The sequence below is a fragment of the Ambystoma mexicanum genome, chromosome 4p, assembly GCF_040938575.1.
Source record: "Ambystoma mexicanum isolate Mex_15411 chromosome 4p, UKY_AmexF1_1, whole genome shotgun sequence".
In the NCBI taxonomy this organism is placed as follows: Eukaryota; Metazoa; Chordata; class Amphibia; order Caudata; family Ambystomatidae; genus Ambystoma; species Ambystoma mexicanum.
Window position 1 is genome coordinate 1,236,970,416 of NC_090927.1, and position 20,811 is coordinate 1,236,991,226.

At 41.5% G+C, this 20,811-nt stretch overlaps 1 protein-coding gene across 3 annotated transcripts in view; it reads left to right on the top strand.

The window, feature by feature from the left end:
* TRIM67 (tripartite motif containing 67) overlaps positions 1 to 18,168 on the top strand; it is a 480,288-nt gene extending 462,120 nt beyond the window's left edge. For 2 of the 3 annotated variants that reach the window (XM_069606899.1, XM_069606900.1), the window contains exon 10: positions 4,334 to 18,168. In XM_069606899.1, coding sequence (XP_069463000.1) covers positions 4,334 to 4,396 — 63 coding nt within the window. In that variant the 3' untranslated portion in view covers positions 4,397 to 18,168. The remainder of the gene's footprint in view (positions 1 to 4,333) is intronic. The other variant, XR_011260520.1, reaches the window with a different exon arrangement.
* Positions 18,169 to 20,811: the final 2,643 nt, after the last annotated feature.

Sequence of the window (20,811 nt, forward strand, 5' to 3'; positions counted from 1 at the left end):
TACTTGGTCAACCAGGCCTGGATGGCACATCACGAACTTAGCCTTAATGATGATAAGACCGAGCTCGTACTACTTGGATCAAGCTATCGCCTTAACAAATTAGATCAAACCTACAAGTCCTTCACCATTGATGGCAACGATATCAAGGTCTCCAAAGATACTAAAATGTTAGGTGTCTACCTTGACTCCACGCTCTCATTGAACAGACAAACAAATGCAGTAAGGTCGGCATCAGCCTATACCTGTAAACTTATCACCGCCTGCAGACCCTTTCTAAACTCCATCAACTGCATCACCCTCGCTAGAACACTCATTATGGCCAAATTCGACTATTGTAGTGCTCTCTACCTTGGGACCAGTCAGTCCAACCTCAATAAATTGCAAACTGTACAAAATAATGCCATAAGGGCAGCCTTAAACATCCCGAGACGCTCCCACATCTCCTCCGTCAGAGCTGACTTACGTTGGCTCCCGGTAAAACATAGAATTGCCCTGAAAACCCTAGCCTTGACCCACAAATGCCTGAATAACATGGCCCCACCCTACCTCTCCTCCCGCCTTACACCCCACACCTCCGCAAGACCCACGAGATCAGCCCAAACCCACAGCCTCACCCTGCCCAGATTCAAACTCCAAAAAGCGGGTGGAGTGAGCTTCCCAGCTTCCAAACTCTGGAACACTCTGCCTACTCCTATCAGAGCTGAACCGTCATTCCAAACCTTCAAGAACAACGCCAAAACTTGGCTATTCTCTCATGATCTATAAGGCTCCTCGGTCAGACCTGCTTGCCACTTGTAATATAAGTTATGGGTATATACACATTCTTTTGTATTTGTATCTTAAATCTACCTATGTATTTCTTGCTGTACTTTTTATTTTATATATTTGTGTGTGTAAATTTACTGTGTATGCACTGTTTACTGTACCTGCTTGCAAGATTATGCGCCCGTTGCCCCTGGGCCTGGTTTGCGCTTTATAAATAAACAAAACTTCAAAACTATGGGCCTCATTACGACCCTGGCGGAACGGGTTAAACGGCGCCGTAAAAGGCTGCGGGGCCGTTCAACCCGTTCTGCCACATTACGAGGTCCCCTCGCGGGACACGTTAAGCATGCCTGGGAAAACCAGGCGTGCATACCGGGTCCCGCGAGGGGAAGAGGGAGCAAACAACGGGCCATCTCGTAATGGCCCGTTGTTTACTCCCTCTCCCATTCCCATTCAGCCCTATGGGGGCTGAAATGGGAATGGGGATGAACCGTGTCCGTGTCCTCGAGTGAGGAATTACCGGGCCAATCCGAACTCAGAATGGTCCGGTAAGTCCTCATTCCGAGGACACGGATGCGGTTTTGCCGGCAGCCATGCCGCAAATTGCGGCATGGCTACCGGCATAACTTGTAATGAGGGCCTATATGTCTGGGGATAGCCCTCTTTTTGTGCTGGATTATTATGAGGAAAATCATGGAGGCTATTTTGGAAGTAGGGTGCCATTGAGCAGCATGGGAGATTCTGTTGGCCAATAATGGATGCTGTAATGAGGCATATGGTAGGAGATTGTGTAGAGTGTGGTTGGAGTGACCAATGAAAAATATTTAGGGAGCAACCAATAATGCCTGGGGAGTAAGTATGATATATGGCATAGGCTAGCATTGGCCATCCTGAGACCATTCGGCATTAGTTGGTGCACCATATATGTCATTGTGCTTGTTGGGTTTTGCACCAAATGGGTTTTAGCTAAAGATGATGGAGTCTGTCATGACCAGTGGTATTATCAAAGAGGAGCGTATTTGATGGAGAAAAGATTTCCGGCAAGTTGGTCATTGACAATAACCTTCATCTGTGTGTGGTAGAGATGCAGGATCCTTTTAAGGAATTCATCTTCAAGCATATTTGATTGACTTTCTATAATCCAAAAGTAAAAGTGAGTTGGAAAGGACAAACGCCTTTGTAAAAAGAGAATGTATGCAATTTGTTATTGTTAATGATTTGCATTGGAAAGATGAGTTGGAAGAGGCAGTTTGGAAAGGCACTATTTTTTCTAATGATGCATGGAAGCGTCCAAGGATCTAAACAGTGCTGTTAGGGTGAGAGAACCCAGGATCTTCTACAGTAGACATACATGCTGTTTTGGAGAAGAGTGGCCCAAAAATAAAACAAGTATAAAAAGTATGGTGATGCTGATAAGGAAATGGAGGAAAGCAAGGTATGTGTGGAGGACTCCTGAGGGCGAAGAAAACTCCAATATTGTCAAAGGATTGCAAAGAAAACTCCAATATTGTCAAAGGAGTGCTGGATTGCTGGTGACTAAGGTGCTCAAAAGGTGGTAGTGGTTATGTGTTTTAGATGATGGATGATGGTGAATGGTGGATCAGGATTACAAGATTGGAGAATCACCAGGTGATGGTTGATAGTTCGGATGAAAATGTCATTCATGATGGCAATTACTGGTGATGTAATGTATTGGAAATGAGGGTGCAATGATGAGTTGTGCTCCAAGCTCAGCAGTGGTACATGTGATGAATGCTACTCTGCGTACCGCTAGGGTGCATAAAGAGTCTGCACAGCTTAATGACTATATATTTGGAAAATCATCATAATGTATATTTTTTTGTTCTGTAAGGAAGAGATGGGAGTTGTTGTAACAACGACAAATGGGTGGTATTCTGGAAGGTAGTATGTTTTATGGTAGGGTGGCATTGTGTGCGGTGAAACATTGAGTTGGTGGTGCCGGGGATGGCAGCTGGAGGGTTATCCTGTGATGATGGAGGACATGCGAGCTGCTGCATCCCTGGACTTGTTTGTTAAAGCTTAGAAGAGTCTGCCTCTTCATTCTGTTGCTGAGGTCAAAATTAAGTGATTGTTAAGTAAAGAGTTAGACCTAGCACAATCCTTCCAGATGGCCTCCATCCTTGTCAGATCCAAGTACATATGAAGGTTTGACTTGAGAAATGTGTGGTCACTGTGGGACCTTGGATGATGGCTCACTGTGAACTTGTTGTGGAGAAGTTTTCGGGTTAAGGGATCATGTTCTTGATGCAGGAATTGTTTGCATCAAGGGGTTTTGGGTTTGGGAAGAGAGTGACTGAGTTATTTAGTTATTATAGCTGCGGTTCATAGTCGGTGTTGCTTTTCCCCGCCCCCTCTCCATTTCACTAATTTGCGCTCCTCTTCTTAGGCGAGATGGGACCAGAGATATTGCTCAAGCTGTGAAAAACAGAGCATGCATTTAAAAGAAACTTTTGTTTTTTCCTGTTTTTGGAAGGTCAAGAGGGGCGCAGGATGTAATAGGAGATGATGAGGACCGAGAAAAGGTCTATTGTTTGACTCCTTTCGCTGTCTTCTTTGAATGTCGAATTAACAGATTTGGAACAATGAGATGTCTACCAAGGGATGTGAGATTTCATTTGCAGTTACCTCCCTCCCCCCTCCAAACCCGGCCCCCAGAATTGACTTTCAGCTCTCAAGTCTCTACTCACAGCAACAACACAGGGAGTGAGGTGGGATGACATGGACGATTGCAACCATAACATAAAAAGCTAACTAACGTTCTGCCGCCAAAGTAAAAATAAGGTTCCGTCACCCTTGAGTCTCATTTCTCTTTTCTCTCGTGGCTCCCCTTTCTCTGCCCCACAAAATAGCCAGAAAGTGAATTGATACTGTACTGCTGCCCTTCTCCATCTCCCTTATGACAACCACCCAACTACTCAATCCATAACCGTGAAACAATACCTATTGTCCAAGAGTTTCTTCAACCTCCCCCAACTTCTGTTGTGGCACCCTGGCTTGGACCTCTCCTAGCCCGCGTTTGTAAATAACACCTAGTTCGCAGCCACCGTCCATCTACAGTAGTTCCATCCCCACATACGCGCGCACACAAACAACACACTGCTGCCGGCTGTATTCATAGCCGAGAGCCGCTGCTGTGATTAGCAGTGTGTATGTCAGACTGCCAGCTCGGCCTGACGGAGTCACTGCTACGTGCTCCCACCTTTCCACAGGTGCCCTTAAGTCTTACAGTCCCGGGGATGGAGGCACTGGAGACAGCGAGGAGCGTCACCTGAGGTGGAGACATCGGCAACGGTGCAATGGCTTCTCTTGAAATCATACAGTAGAGTAGAAGGTGTTTCTGCACCACTATGACATCACTGTAGTGTACAAGACGTTTCAATGTTCATTACTGACTCCTGTTAAAAGAGCGGAAGACCAAATACGATACTAACAGATCACTGCAGTAGCACATGGAGGCATGGCACTCCCGATTGTTTTTCAGACGATTACAAAAATTGACAATGTTAATCAAGTTTGATCATTTTTCTTCTTTTTCCCCCATCAACAGATAACTCTTCACACAGGATTGGAGGTGCCAATGAGCATACGCCAGACAAAATCATCCACCTGAACCCGCCCACCCCGGCTCACTTTTGTACTCTCTACTTTTATAATTTGACAATGATGATAATTAACAGTAACAACATTTCCTCATTCCTGTTTTTAGCATATCTCACAGCAGCATTTATACTTACCTTGTCCTATATTAATTTATGAAAAAATTGCAGTTTTAAACATATTATTTTTTTCTTTTCAACAGTAAAGAATGTACTTATAGATTGGGTTTTCTATTCTAAACCGTGTGTGTGCGTGAGTGCGTGCGTGTGTGTGTTTCTTTATCTATCTGTGCCCAGAAGATAGATATAGACTTCAATGTATCTCAACCCATTTGTAAAATAACTAAACACACAGACTCACTCAGCAGACACACAGTGTATGCCTGTCCTCATTACCAGTCTTAGTGTGCATACTTTTTATACACATGTCCATGTATGAGTGGGCGAATAAATGTTTTACCAAATAAATAGTGTGTCTAGTGAAAGGGGTGTGCAAACTATGCATGGCGTGGGGTTGCATAGTGGGGAGAAGTGCCCTGCAATGAGATGCTGGGTGTTCGCCATTATTGGGCATAAGGTAGCTGTTTAGGCCTTAAGATTCAAAGCGTGCACTCTCAACCTGCGTTTGCACCTTACAGTATTAGGTGATTTCACTCCATACCGTAACCCCACAAACTACCATAACCGTAACAGGGTATTTATACATTGGATAATCAGCGATGTTCATGGAAACATTAAAGGCGGCTAGGTCCCGAGTGGAACACTCTGGACATTGCCTCCTGCACCCATTCACATTGTGCAATAATAGGCCCTTGCCCTTAACCTGGCACTGCCGAGGCCCCGCCTGTCATTCAAGCAACTGCACCACGCATCTACCCTCCCTTAAGCTGTCCCCTTGCCGTCATGTATCCCATTTGCATCAAACTGATCAGTATTTCATACATTTGCTTAAGGACTGTTCATCTGCTCGCAGGACTTGAACAACATATCACTCCCCTGATGCTGTACAGAAACCCTCCATTGACAATATATCATAACATGGTATGTCTTTTGCCTTAATCACATTGTAAAAAAAAACATACCTCTGGTGTTCTTTGGTAGTGGCCCTTTGTCGGACTGTAGCTTCTTCGTAGAATATTCTGAAAAGAACCATGATACCATTGAGACAGGGTACTGCTCTGGATTGGTAATTCTAGGAGCCGAACTAGGCGATCAGATGTGTAGGATTGCTGGGAAGAATCTGACTGGAGACTCAGGGGTAGGCAAACTGCATCTCTTCAGATTTGTTGGCCTACAATTCCCATCAATCCTAGCCAGTATATCCAATAGTGAGAGATCATGGGGGGTGGGGGCTAGGGGATGTCGTGGGCATAATATCTGGAGAGACACAGGTTTCCTACCCCTAAAAAGAAATGGGAAATGCCACTGAAGCTGTCCTTCTCCACTTCTTAAATGGATGCAAAATGAGTGCCTTGGTGCAGCAGATGGACAGCCATGAGTTGAAATAACTGTGTATAGAATGTTAAGGGAATGAGCAGGAATTTACAGTACAGTGCAGAATACAGAGAGGCAGATGGAAACACATCCACAACATTAAACCAAGGGAGCAAGAGTTAAGAAGATCTGAAAGAATCAGCAAGTCAGACAAGGGAGATGAACCTAAATATGTGTCCACAAACGATAATATACTAGAGAGTCAAGTGCTGGCCGAGTCGCCGCATGACAGACCTTTAGGAGCCAAGAGTTCTTGCTGACTTCTGGTGCAGTGCATGAGCCCAAAGCACATTGTGTTAATCTGTCAACCATCTGCTTTCTTGAAAAGAAGTCCATTAAAGGATGAATGCCAGGATTGTTATCAGGTTTTGGGTGACATATGGTTTAGATAACACCGTAAAACGCACCTAACCAATTAGTCTTTTGTTTTTAATTGTGCTTTGGTTTTAGCAATTAAACCTTTCACAAATCGAGCAAACAAATTATTAAAACAAGTATTCCAATCATATTATATAAAGGAGATATAATGTAAAAGTTTCATCGAAAACCGTAGGGGTATAAACAACAAATATAAAAATCGAAATTCATCAGAATCTAACTTTCCATTATGTAAAACATTGATATTTCGGCCCATTCGAGTTCTACCAAATTAGTGGGCATCATTACAAGTTTGGTGGTCTGGAAATAAGGGTGTCGGTAGCAACGTACCGGCACCCTTTCCAGACCACCAAACTATGAGTCTGCCGGCAGGGGCACAGTACACCCAGCAGGCCTGACCTGTCCTATAGGACTCCACGGGAATGGGCATTTACCGTCTGCCGCTGCCGCTCATGATATCCCGGTGGCACTGGGATATCGGGCAGCAAAAACAGTGTTACGAGGTCGGCGGTAGCCCGCCACCTACCAGCGGATTCTGCCACCAACCTCGTAATGAGGCCCACAGAGTGTCCAAATTGTTGTGCAAAATTGGCAATATATATAAATTAAGAAATCGAACAGCCAAAGTTTCACAAATTAAGATGTGTCACTAGATTGATAAACCGTTGATACACTACACGATCCTCAGAATAAATTAAGTGCTGACTTTAAGGATGAAGTGGGGATTAAAGGGCACTGTCACAAAAATTATTTTGTTGAAACCTACAAAAGGCTAAAATTAAGGAAACATTATCACCCAGCATCATCCTAGCCCACAGGGCCTCTCATGAATCCTCAAAGGTAGTATGAACATGGCCAGCACAGTGTATGGTTCTCAGTTCGGCTGCCTTGCTGCTAGTGATAACAAGATGTTTTGGTGTTTCAATTTCATGGCTATCGCTACAGCAGTGGCTGGTTCTTTGATCTCTGGGAATATAAATAATTAAAGTTCCCAATAGAGAGAGTACCATTTTAGATTATCAGCGGTTTGGTACCAATCTCTATCATAGAGTTTTGTTTTAACCTTAATAGGATTTGAAATCAATTCATATACATCAGTTCCCATCTCTTCCAAGAGCCTATTTAATAGACCGGCACAATTATTTAATGATTCTACTTTCTTTGAGTCCATGTTTGTATTCATATCCTGAAATAAACTTCCAGGGGGAGGGTCAAGCATTTTGGCATAAATATAGAATTTGTTCCAAAGCACGATGCAATGTAGAGAAACCAGTCCTAGCTTCTGGTGTAAAATACAATTTGGCACAGAATACGCCAATACAAGCACCCTCTTGCATATGAAACTCTCCAATGTGTTTAAAAAGGATCCCATGTTGTATAAAAACTACCTCTAGTCCATAAGTTGGTACCGGGACAATTTTTGTGCAATAGAATTTAAGTGCTTGCATAATGGAGAATTTTGTTTTAGCTGGGCAGACAGGGCAACCATCCTTGCTCTTAGGTTCTCTTGAATACTATTTAGAGAAAAATGCTGTTGAATAGTAAAAGCCAGATATTTGAGGGACTTAACTCTCTCCGGTTTAAGGTCACCAATAGTCTACATCATAATCTTTGGCAGACGACTATTTGAACAAATGATAATCTTAGATTTGGTGCCATTATTTAAAAGGTTGTCATCAATTGCGAATTCTGAAAACATAGTTTCCTTTTGCGGCCAATAGGGGTTAAATCGAACAAAAGCAGGTCATCGGCAAAAGTGAGGTCGTGCATTTGGAGAACACCCAATTTGACCAGGAATGCATTGGTAGATGACCGCAATTGATCTATTTTTGACAAATATAAATTAAATAGTAATGGAGCAAGGATACAGCCTTGCCCTAGCCATAGAAAGGTTTCAGTGGGATGTGATAAAGTACCATCTGCAGTCAGTCTAATCCTAATGTTAGTGTCTGCATGGAGAAGAGCGATTAGCTGGACCAGGGTTTCAGGTAATTCCCAGTTTTGAAGTTTAAACCACAATCTTTTGCTTACTATGCTATCAAAAGCATTGGTCCTATCCCTGCTTGCAATGTAAATTGGCATATCCTTCTATCTTTTGGCCAGTTCATTTAAATTTGCAAGTATAGTCCAGTTTAGAGTAGTGCCCATTCTTTGTCAGAACCCCACTTGATATTCTGAGAGTGGGTTAAATTTATGTACCAATTTGTCCAACTCCCTCAATATTAGTGATACAAGCACCTCGCTGGGGGCGTCCAAATGGCTATTGGACGATAATTCAATGGATCCATTCTATCACTTTTTTTGAAGATCGTAATGTTGATAGAATAGTACCACGTAGATGGAAGCTTGAGTGTGGAGGCCACTTCCAAAAAAAGGTTTATGGGCATAATAGACCACAGTTCTGTGTCGCATTTTAGTGCTAGAGAGGCTAATTGATCTGTGCAACGAGCTCTAGAGGGATGCATTTTAGAGATCGCCTCAAATATATTTTGAGCTGAGTACACTTCTGTCCAATCTACCCACAACTTACTGCCATGAATTGAATATCACTGACAGATTTGGAGGAAAAGGTTTTTATAATAAATTAACCAGGTTAGTTCTGGAATAATATTAGAATGGGTCTCATATTGATTTTTTGGAAATTTTGTTAGTGAATTCCCAGAATCTAGAGGAGCTTCTCCCCATGAATGCCAAAAGCATGTTTTGACTGTCGGTAGTGAATAAACTAGCTTTTAGCCTCTTAATCAAGTTTTTATATGACTGGAGCAGCTTATTATTTTCTCACTAGTGAAATCAGGGGAGTCTAGACCATATACTTTGGCCAGATTTTTAAAAGTGGCCCTTTTCCATTTATTTGTTAAATCATTTCTTTGATTATAAGCATGCGAATAAGGTTTATACAAGAATTGTCCCTTTTCCTATTAAACTAGATACAATTCTGAACACCATTACAATATAGCCGTTTACATCAAAGTTACAATAATGGCTTAATCGGTCGGTTCCTCTCATCACGTTTACAAGAACAACAGTTAATTTGTCCATGAGTCTGAGATTTAATTTGAGCTTGATTCTTCTCTCATCGACGGAACAAAAGCCCAGAGAAGGTATATGTACGTTATAGCAAATAGAGGATGAAATATGCTAAAGCTGGAAAAAGATAAGTGTGTGGTCTCCCAAACCATTAACACCATATGTATGTCAGAAGAATCCATCAAGAAATTCTTAGTCGCAAACACATGGTCTATCCACGAGGACTGAGACACTCTTTACCAGGTCACTACATGAATTAACAGTGGTTTTGAGGTGGGTACCAGTAATGATGAATCCCAGGTGGCCATAAAGTGACACCACAAATTGGCTTGATTATTGGGTGTAGTGCTCGATATGAAAGAGTCTAGTCATGGAGGATCTGAGCACTCCAACAAATGGTCGGGACATTATGAATGAAAGTCTAACGCAATAATGATGTTATTTTGGTAGGCCTCCCCCAACCAGGATGTCAAAATACCACTGATCTTTTGACGCATTTTATTTATATTGTTTTTGGCAGGTTTTTAATACAGGTTGATCAATAACATTTAAGAGAAATGAAAGCCATTACGCCAGGCCAGGCTCACTGAGCCTATCGAAATATCAACTATTGCAACGAGATTGGCCTGAAGATCTAACTTCAGATCAATGGTGATGGACACCCCTCCATCCCCCCTTCTGAGGGACGACCACTAATTGCCTTAGTGACTGGGCTGGAAAACGATGTATAACCTTCCATAACCAAAGGTTTCATTAACATTATTCCCTTGAGCATAATTACATCAGCTTCGTTAAAGATTCACTCAGTATTAGATGCCCAGCTACATTCCCAAAATCATGGCAATTCCATGAGCTAACTTTTATGCTATCCATGCTAAAGATGGGGTTTATGGTCCACTATCCCCAGCTTCTCAACAAATGCCAATGACCAATCATCTTGTTTGCTGCTAATTAAAGATTCAGAATTAGCATCTGTGGTTGATTTTTGTGAGTGCATATTAGATGTTAATATATTAGGTCATGAAGATACAGAAACAGCCAAACAGCTGTCTTTTCCTATGTCGTTTGCAATCGATTGTTTTAATTGGGATGGATTGCCAGAGCTCAGTACATCGAGGCCTGTGGGCCTAAAGTCATCAGCATTCTTCCACATCAGATGGGCCACTATATTTGAATAGGTATGGGCAACTAGACTGTCACTACCTCTTTCTGGAAGATATACCCAGTCCATATCTCCCAAGTTAATTATGAGCAATGCAGGAATGACCGAGAATATCTGTAGTAGTTTAGATCGATTGAAATATATGGGTTCATTAATAGAAAATACATTTTTTAAGCCTATGACTTTGTCATTATATGAGGAAATATCCAGGTTGCCCCCACTTCTTATGTCCCTAGATTGAACAGAATTAGAGGCCATATTTAGAGCTGTGGAAGAGGTGTTCATGGGAATGCACTTGAGCTTGGGGCCTATTTCACCTCGGACCCCATCTGACACTGCAGTATCCTCAGCCAGTAAATCATGTATCAGTTCGCCAATCGACTGCAGTTCTAATTCTGGCACTTCGTTGATCTAGTCCTACGATTTGGGACAACAAAAATGTTTATTTTCTCTTGTAAAAGGGAAATTGATTTTTTCCCCTTAGCCTTCTTGTTGCTTGCTTTAGAGTAAATGTTTTTGTAACCGCCTTCACCAAAGACAGGGACCCATTCATCTGATTGATGAAGTTGTAGCATCTTGAGTATTGAGGTCTATCACTTCATGATCAGTGGCAGTGTCCTAAGGAATTTCCTAGATGATTTCCTCATGTTGTGTTTAAAGTTTTTATGGTTTTTAGATTATTTTTTAAAACATGTTTTCCTCGGTTTGGGATTTTGGGTCCGAGAAGTTCTCATGATAGGAGAATCAGCCACTGCACTAGTGCCCCCATCTCCTGGGGCTAGATTCCAGGAAGTGACTAGAACTTGGTCAGGGGAACAGAACAAAACAGGAGAGACACTGAGTTTTACCTGATTTACAGTTGGTTGAATGCAAGAAGGAATCGCAGTATGTGAAGTTTCATGTACATTGGGAGGTTTTGATTCACCCATATTGAAGGGCATAGGGAGTGGAGCACGGCAAAAGGATCTGTGTGGATAAGAGATATCTTTGTTACGTTTATTCATGATCAAGACCAACTGCCTGGAATTCAAATGCACCATGTCCTTGATGTTATCATAGAATCTGACTAATGATTGTAGAACTTGGTAAAGGGCCGAAAAATCGACAGAGGCCCAAGTCTATCCCCAATAAAATTCACCATGTAGGTAGTTTCATGATTGGCATTTACGAGAATTTGTAGCACTCTAGTCTTCGGTTTTTCCACAATCTCTTGAGTGGGTGTGATGAGCGTTACATGATTTGAATTATGTATGACAGAGCTCTCTGGTAATAATTGTGGGTAAGCCTCGGCAGCATCGTACAGGTCGTAGTAGATTCTCAAGAAAGACTCAGCCAAGATCACGAAGTGCTGGGTCAGATTTCTTACCCTGTTACGTTTCCCTGGTGAAAGATTTGGTAAAATTCTGTGATCTGCCCTCTCAGGGTCGTCCCTGTTTTAATATATGTATCATCAGATATTTCCTGTGGGTAATTATAGACACCAGGGTTACTGTTTGATTAGCGGTTAGAGAGCCTGGCTTTAAGTCAGATGGAACAGGAGCTATCCTGCAAGAGTCATGGGTGGCAGTGGTAGTGAGCAAGCTCATCAGAACCAAAGTCATGCTAATAGCAGCAGAGGCATATCTACTTAAATTATATGTAATCCCAGTAGTAGGTTCCCTAAATCAGGAACGCAGTTGATATGGAACAATAGAAATTGCTTGGGTTTACCAGTGCCACAGAATCGGTTCCAAATGAGGCATGATGAAATAATACTCGATTTCAATGCTGATATGTCTGCAGTCGCTGACAGACTTCGACGGACCATGACAGAATACACTTTCGCCATGCTCCACTTGGCTCACAGCTTTTGATGTTGCTTTCACTGGTTTAGCAGGATAGAAAGTCCCTCTAGAAACTGCTCCCAGATGCTCAAAGGCCCACGACAAGCCACAGTTTTGCAGCACGTCCACATTTAGTATTCCTTCAGCTAAAGGAAAAGGCAGAGTTGGTCTCCTCAAACACACTTACACAAGGATATGCAGAGATGTCAGCAGGGATCCCCAAGGCAGAGTACAGCTAAGAAACTATGGGATGCTACCCAGGGTAAATACCAATTGTTAAGAAGCCTTTCCTCTGGTTTTTCCATCTGTCCTTGCTCTGTTTCATACTGAATCAACCTAATTGGCAGAGGAATGAAGACTTAAGCTTTTTTACTGATGACGCACAAAATGACTGAAACATGTCTAAGGTCGCTTGCCTTCTCGTGCATAGGGAACATGACCTAGCAGTTTGGGCTGGTCTGTAACCTTGCTGGCCTATGGCAAGACTGCTTTGGATATTGTCCCTTCTGTAATGGTAAAGACCAGACAAAACAAAATGGGATTGAATTCTTCTCAGCGTTGGCACATATCCTTACATCCATACATGTTTAGCTTTCTCAGTAACAGACAAATATCCCTGTATGCATTGTTTCTGTATACGTATAAACAATTCCTTTTGGGGGAACTGCTGGCCATGGAGTTTGGCAGTAATTCAACAATTTATTCATGGAATTCCTGCCAACGTCGATTACCATTCCCGCTGCTCGGTCCCGATGGAATTACCAATGGATTACGAGGGAGCTAACAGCTGGTGTTAATCCCCATTTTTGGAGTCCATAGGCCTCCATTGGTATTAGTAATTCTCTTGCAGTAAATATGCCAATCTTTGGAAGTAAAGTGTAGGATTTACCTCCAGCCATAAACTGGAGGTAAATTCTACAGTGTACCTCAAAACTCAGAATTCCACAGTAATGTAAACCTGATGATGATTCCATTACTGCTAAAAAATAGTGTAACTGAGTTACTGCCATTTACTTATTGCAACTCCAAACTCAGAATGAGGACATGAAGTTAAGTTTTTAAGGTTCCATACTGTTTAAAATGTTTAGGTTTAGGACACTGGGAAATGCATATTCCCAAAGACCATGTGCAGCCCGTTCTTATTTGATACATACATCAAAGGATTTTCCTCCACTCATCGTCAAAGAGCGGAAATACGGAACACAATGCTGGTTTGATGTTCTCTGCAATCTAGAGCACCCGACAGATCTATCTCTGTTCTGTATCTAAAATATGGCACACACTCCTAGAAGAATGTTGAGGCACTAAGGACCTCCTATAATTTTGTAAACAATAAGAGACTGTTCTAGATCTCCAAATCTATATATCGGCTTCTTTTGTCTGGTTGGATGCCCTTGTGTCATAGCACAACAACAACTCTAACAATAACAATCATGTACATACAGCACTGCCACTGGAAACAAATTACCAAAACTTAGGCGGAGTTGCAGATAGTCACTAACCACCACCCACTTTGAATCTCCAATTGTTCCAAGCAAGTCGGTTAATATCACGCCATAATCTAAAGGCAATGTCACCTTTATCATGATCAAATTGGTGGTGAAAATTGGGCTCTGTAAATGTAATAATAATAATAAATGATAATGCCTTCTTCAGACAAACACATCTTGATTCTATAAGCGTTCAGTAACACATATTCGTCATTTCCCCAGGCTGTTCTCATGAAACAATGGTTTACATTTTATCACTTGAAAAAAGTAGGCAGGTCAGCAACATAAACCTTTGAAAAGTAGAGGAAATTGAGAGGTACTTATTTCTAAGAACCTTGGTAAACTGGTATTCAGAGCAATAGCCACTGATGAGAAGAATTCAGATAACCCTGTTACGCACAAATTACGAATAATTTTAAACTGTAAAAGGTTGACAGTGTTCCTTTAACTGTAGGTCATTTCTTGTGAAAGGTTTTGTTTACTTTTTACTTTGTGGATTTCAATAGACCGCAAATTAGCATCTTCTGTACCTAAATGCAGAGGCCCAGAAATCAGTGGCGCATGTTCCTCCTTCTCTTCAAAGGCAAACTGTCAGCATTGTTTTTGGCTACCTCAAAATATCTCACAGTAGAAAACCCTGAATCCCAACTCTACAGATCTCTACAAGTATGACTCTTGTAAAACACGCTTCTACAAGAACCAGCAATAGCTATGCTAAACTCACTCAACAAATTAAATGAACCTTACTGCTTGGATTGCTGAACATTTAATTTAATTTGCAAACAAATTATGAAACAAAAACTGTTCTTGCTGTCAGAGGTTTGTGAAACGATCCCCGATCAGTCTGCACTGGCGCCTTAGGAAAGCTTGTTTATCATTACCTTATCAATGGGAGTGCTCCTTTCTTTTGTGGTGCTCATGACTTGCTGATATGCTGTAAAAAGCAGCATCTTCTGATCACTGAACAGCTTGTGTGTAACTGTGAGCAGAAAATAGCTAGCCGCTTTATAAAGTACACTGGACTGAGGCAAATGTTGTCGGAAACCTTGTATTTTGTGTTGTTTTGTAAGAATCTTCCTCATCAAGTATGCCATCTTATCATTGTATCTCACAATGTGATAATAACATGAACAAGCAATGGGAAAACACAACATGCGCAAGACCAGCCCACTCCTCCTGAAAAATAACCTCATCATCTGTGTCTACACCAATAAGTAAATGTTTCCTTTTTTGTGTGCCAGCGTATGTCTAAAAGTGTAGAAGTTAATACTAATGAAATAGTTCATTTTATGTGTATATCTTGTGCAAAGGTACTCACCTTTCTCTTAAACATATTAAGGATCATAGCAAAAACAATGAATATTAAAATCTCTTTCTGCAGAAGACTTTGACTAGCTCAATTCCTCCCACATGATCACGGATTGGAAAACCCAGACACAAGAGATATTATCTGCTCATGAGTTGCTCATAAATTACAAACTAAAATGGTTCTATACTCTGCACACCATTACACTGGGTCTGAATGAAGCAGTAGAATGAAAATACTCCAGACTTCCTACTGCTGAGCAGACACTAGTGTAGTTTCTATGTACCTACAAGGGCTACCTTTCTTTTCTTAATTCTGTTGGGGACTGTGTTAAAACTATGATTACCATTGTTACCATTGTCCCTGCTGTGCAAGGAATCAACGATTAAGAGGTGTGAACCTGACATTTATCACTCTAAATACCTCCTTTTTTCAGGGTCTTACCTTTGACCTCCTGGACATCAGATAGGTATTCATGGAAAAAGTCGAGAGCCACTAGGTTTAAACTTTAGGAGTTTATAATACTGATCTAACAGTCAGAATTTTCCCATTCTCAACATTTTGGTGGCAAAACACTTAAATACCAAAAATAAAGGATTCAGTATTTGTTACAATCAAGGTCTTTACAAGGGTTCTTATTTTTGCATCTTGCGCCACCTGTTTAGGCCTCACACTCTGTGCACCACCCCCAATTCTCTACTCACAGTCTGTTTCCACAGCTTGGATGCTACTATATATGTTTCTAGAGATCAACAAGCTCCTCGTTTTACAGAACTGGAGGCTATGTCATCTAAAAGCTGAAAATCTTAAAATGCACTGTCTTTCTCCATTGTCTTTGTGGATTAGTACTTTATTTTTAGACGCAAAGAACGTCTGAACAGCAGTTGTTTCCCTCTGAGATGGTGTGGCCCCTCTGTTCAAAGGATAAGAATGTCCTATGCACAGTACTTGTATCTTCGCTCTAGACAGCACAACCGTAGTTTTCCAAGATCATTAATATAGGTTTGCCGCGTGCAGCGGATTCTTCCTAACTACTGTGACTTTTGTTTTAAGTTTCCCGGTATTCCCCGGAAACTTAAAACGAAAGTCATAGCAATTATGAAGACTTTGCCGCCCTGGCGGAGTCTTCATAATTGCTGTGACTTTTGTTTTAAGTTTCCCGGGCTGAAGTGGAAACTTAAAACGAAAGTACCAGCAATTATGAAGACTCCACCACCCGCTGGCGGGCACGGAGCATTTATAAATGCCGGTACTTTTGTTTTAAGTTTTATATGTAGAAGGAATGTGACCTCAATAGAGGCATGCTCTGCTCCCCAGCAGCAATAATCAAAATCTCCTAGTAGGGGGCTTTTGCTTGATTAGTGCCGCGAGAGCAGAGCTTAACATTAACATAAGAGGCTGCTTAAATGTACAAAATGGATGCCACCTAGTGGAAACTTTGAGGCTGATTTCCCAAACATTTTACATGGGAACGTTTTGTAAAAATATGTTTTATATATATTTTTCATTATGGGCAATCTTTTTAAACAATAAAAAATGTTGAGTTAACTACCCCTTTAAGCATGGAAAAGACAGTACATGTGACTGAAAATAATACTGGATTACCAGTAATCTAGAATCTCTCCTAATGTCTTTCTCCTGTTACCCATTTAGGAGAATGTGTTTATTAGAAGTACACTTCACGGCCTAGTGGAAATGGTTCACTACTTTTCCAATTCAAGGTTGCACATAGGTTGATCTGCATCAGGGCTAAATATGAAATATATACACACTTAATATGTTCACACCTGTAAATGGCATGTAAGGTGCCCTCCCTTGTCTGCACTCTATGTTAGCGTGCAGTCGCACCATGTAACAGTACATATTCCAGAGTTGGTACAATGGACGAATTCTTCACAAGTTGTCCGTAGGTCACTTGCGATTGCTTATAATCTGAACACATTTTCTTGTATAGGGCTGTTCACCCTAGCACACCTCTACTCTTGTCTATGCCCTCATTCAAAGTATTCAGCACTTATTGTTCAGTGTTTACTTCTCATATGGGGCCCTTTTTATTCATCATCTACCCTTTCTAACGAAGATTGACAGTGTCTTGTGAACTCCACCTCTCATACCACCACCAACACCAGAAAAGCCTTTTGAACTTCAGGAAAGCAATGCAAAACTGCAAACAATGTATGGGCCTTCACTCAAGCTCAGTAAACAAGTAGAAGACAAAAATCCAAACTTTGTGTAACAATGGACATTCAAAGAACCGTCAACGCTGCCTCCACGCTCATACAGCCACGACTGTTGGTGCTAAACCGAAGGGTTTGCCCATGCTCCGCAGCCATACACAGATATCATTTGCGCCTGTGTTCTATATCCTGATGTATGTGACTGACATGTTATGACATGTTACACCAAGTGTCCGAGCCTTCTTTGTGAACCTGTTTTGTATGCAAGTATGTATTTTAGTGGTAACGTTTGTGACCCTGGGCCCATTTAGCTCAGAACTACTTTGTCTTCGACTGGCGGATTGACATTCTAATGTCAAATGGCAATCCGCTGCCCACAGGGTAAAATGGAGAAAATGGAACCTGGAATGTTCCACCAAATGGAAATCAAGGTGCAGGAGACCTAAAGTTTGTTAGATAAAAATGCATGCGTAGCACTGTTTTTCCCTCTTCTCTGGTTGTCCTACGAAGCATGAAAGATGTTGGTTTTAAATGTCGACCAGAAAACTAGAACGGAATAAAGTATTTGTGTTGTACCCCTACGACAATAATTAAAACAGAATTTCTTTTATGCCTGTGCCTAATTTCACCTTGAGGATCTTGTTTTTGTGTTTCTTTTCCATTTCCAGGAAATAACAGCAAATTCACCATATCTGTATTTGTACTTTTTGTGGATAAAAAGCAAAACAAAAAAAGTTCTTTTTCTAATTTTCTACTTGTAGCAAATGTTTGTATTTTTTGAATTTCAGGCAAATGTTTTGTCTTTCCTTGTTTGGTCCCACTTATTCTGTACTGTTCTTTTTTTTGTTTTGGGGAAAGTCTGATCTATGAGTTGATGCAGTTTTACAGATTTTAAATAAAAGTTCTAAACACACTGCCAAAATTAATTTGTGTTGCATAATTATTGCTTGCTGTGTGCTCTCTAGTACTATTGCATCACAAACCGAGTTTTCCTTTGCAGCCTAAAATGAGTCAACCAACGACCCCAATGCAAAATAATGAACAATGGTAATAAGAGTTTTATTTGATCCATTTCGAGTGTGAGTTTTAAAAATAAGAGAATATGGTAGTTGTCTACTGTCTATCTGCTAGATTACCCATTAAGACAGACTTGAAACCATAACATTTTAGTGTAAATATATGCATGTTAACAGCAGGAGTGGGCTGAACTAAAAGTGGCTCTGACATTTTTTTTAAAGTGGCCTCATATTACAGTGTGCAAGCAAGCCCAACACCGCTAAGTAGGGATTTGGGGTATCTCCGACAAGAACATTTGGAAAATATTGGTTCAAATAGTGAATTTTAATGCACATTAGCTCATATATAAGGATTAACAAGTAGATAAACATAACAAAAAGGGCATACAACATTTGTTAAGCATGAGAATAAGATACGGAAAGCTTTAACAAATGTTCTTTACTTCAAAGGGATTTGGAGAATAAGGAGTGATGGAAGGAAGGGGTTGGGGTGCATGGGATAGAAGCCAATTGAACCAGAAACCCAGAGTACCCACACAAAAGGGCCATGGCGCAGATACGCACCAGGAAATCTCCAGAGTTCCCTGTAGGCCAGTCAACACTGGTTACCAATCTCACTCGTTTTAAGTTATCACTTGTGGTCGTAGCATTCCAGAACAAAAGTTACTGCATATGGATTCCAGGATGACATACATGTTCTCTGCCTGATGTTGAGCTGTTGGTTGTTGGCGACTGATGTTAAGAAATAACCCACGGCTTGTCACATTGTTGACTTAATCAGGAGTCGCATGGGCTGATGGTATAGCAGCAATTGGTTAGGAGATTTTAGCCAATTAAGTGACTTGTGATGTTATGACTATTTTGGATGGAAGTGGAATATTTTTTGTAAAATATTTTCTGGCGTTTCCACACAATGACTGCGCCACACTGGGTTTATAAGATCGTAAACTCCAATCTTAAAGTACTGAAACAAGACTGTTTGTGAATTTTTTAATCATAGTTCTCCAGTGGTAGGGCCCCTTTATTGTTAACACGTGGTTCGGCTCACACTGAGCCTTTCTCAAAACAAGGCATATCTCATAATCACTACGTCATATTGATCAATCATAAATAAATAAATACATGTAAAAAAAGGTACAAATAAGATTCTGTGTGTGACAGAGAATGAGGAGGGGTAAAGGGTAGGATTGTAGGGAGTTTGAAACAAAAAAGAAAGAAGAGAAAAAATATATATACATATGAAACTCAAATTCAATACATGCTGATTTGTACAAATTAATATTGTTAACAATGTTATGCAAGCTTAAGTTGTCCTTTATTTGTTGCCTGTGTGGGTTGGTATACTTTAATTCCTGCTGTCATGCATTAGATTGTGCAAAATCCTCTGAGACCAAGTGCAAATCTGACTTAAAGAACAAAGGCAGTCTCTTACCATCCCTTGTGGTGTTCGAGATATATGTGTTAGGAAAAATACTGATGGTCTTCCTGAGTCACTGGGTTAAATCCCACCTATAAAGCATAATGTTTGTTTGTTAAGAGACAATATCCTGAGCATGTCTACACCGATCTGTTGCAATTGTTTTGCTTTGTTTTTAAATTGTGCAAAAATCCCTTGAGAGCAGTGCAAATTCCCCTTAAAGAACGGAGTCAGTCTCTTACCATCACTTGTGGTAATCAAGATATGAAAATAAGGAGAGATAATGATGATCTTCCTGTGTCACTGGGTTAGTTCCCACCTATATAGCATAAATAATTGTTTTTGAAAAAATTCGTCCCGTATGTTTCTCTTCGCTACTCTATTGTCAATAGTTTGCAGTGCTCAAATTCAATTTCGAGTTCCCCCTCTGTCACGACCATAACCCCTGGCCTTTGGACTCGGGGTCTCTGGGCCTCGCCACAATGTTCCTGCAAGGCCCCAAGGGCCCAATCCTACCCCTCTCGGCTTTCCTGGAGCCAGTCCTGGCGCCTTTGCCGCCAGGCGCATATGGCAGATGGAATTCCCATTGGGGAATGGACCAGCATGGCTGCCCCCACAAGGTTCGGTTCGGAACTGAACCAGGCAGTCTAGCAACTAAGGCGTGGTCCGCCCTAGAGGCACCTGGGATACCTGTAGGCTATTTAAGCTACGCCCGAGCTGAAGCACGCGCTTCGCGTTGCTCTGCACTCACAGCGTGACGTTCATCGTGACCTGTTTGCAGCATTCCAGGCCTGCATCTATAAGGAGAGAAGAAGAACACCATTAATCCTTCTTACCTGTTCAGCAATCCAGCTCCTCGATCGCTCCAGTGTCTTCTCCGGAGCCCATCTTCGCCTCCAAGCAACATCCTAGGGAGGAGAGAGAAGAGGACAATTTTAGTTAGCGCTCATCTTCCGATTCCAACACCCTCCCGACTCGCGCTTACCTAGCAAAGCTCTCCTGGTATTCGTCGGCCGTCCAGACGTCCTTCTTCCATCTGATCGCACTTCTTCCAGGAACTTCTCGACCTGCAAGGGAAGAACAACACAGGTTGGCTCAATTACAAAGACGCTCATAGCGCCGCGCTCTGCGCATTC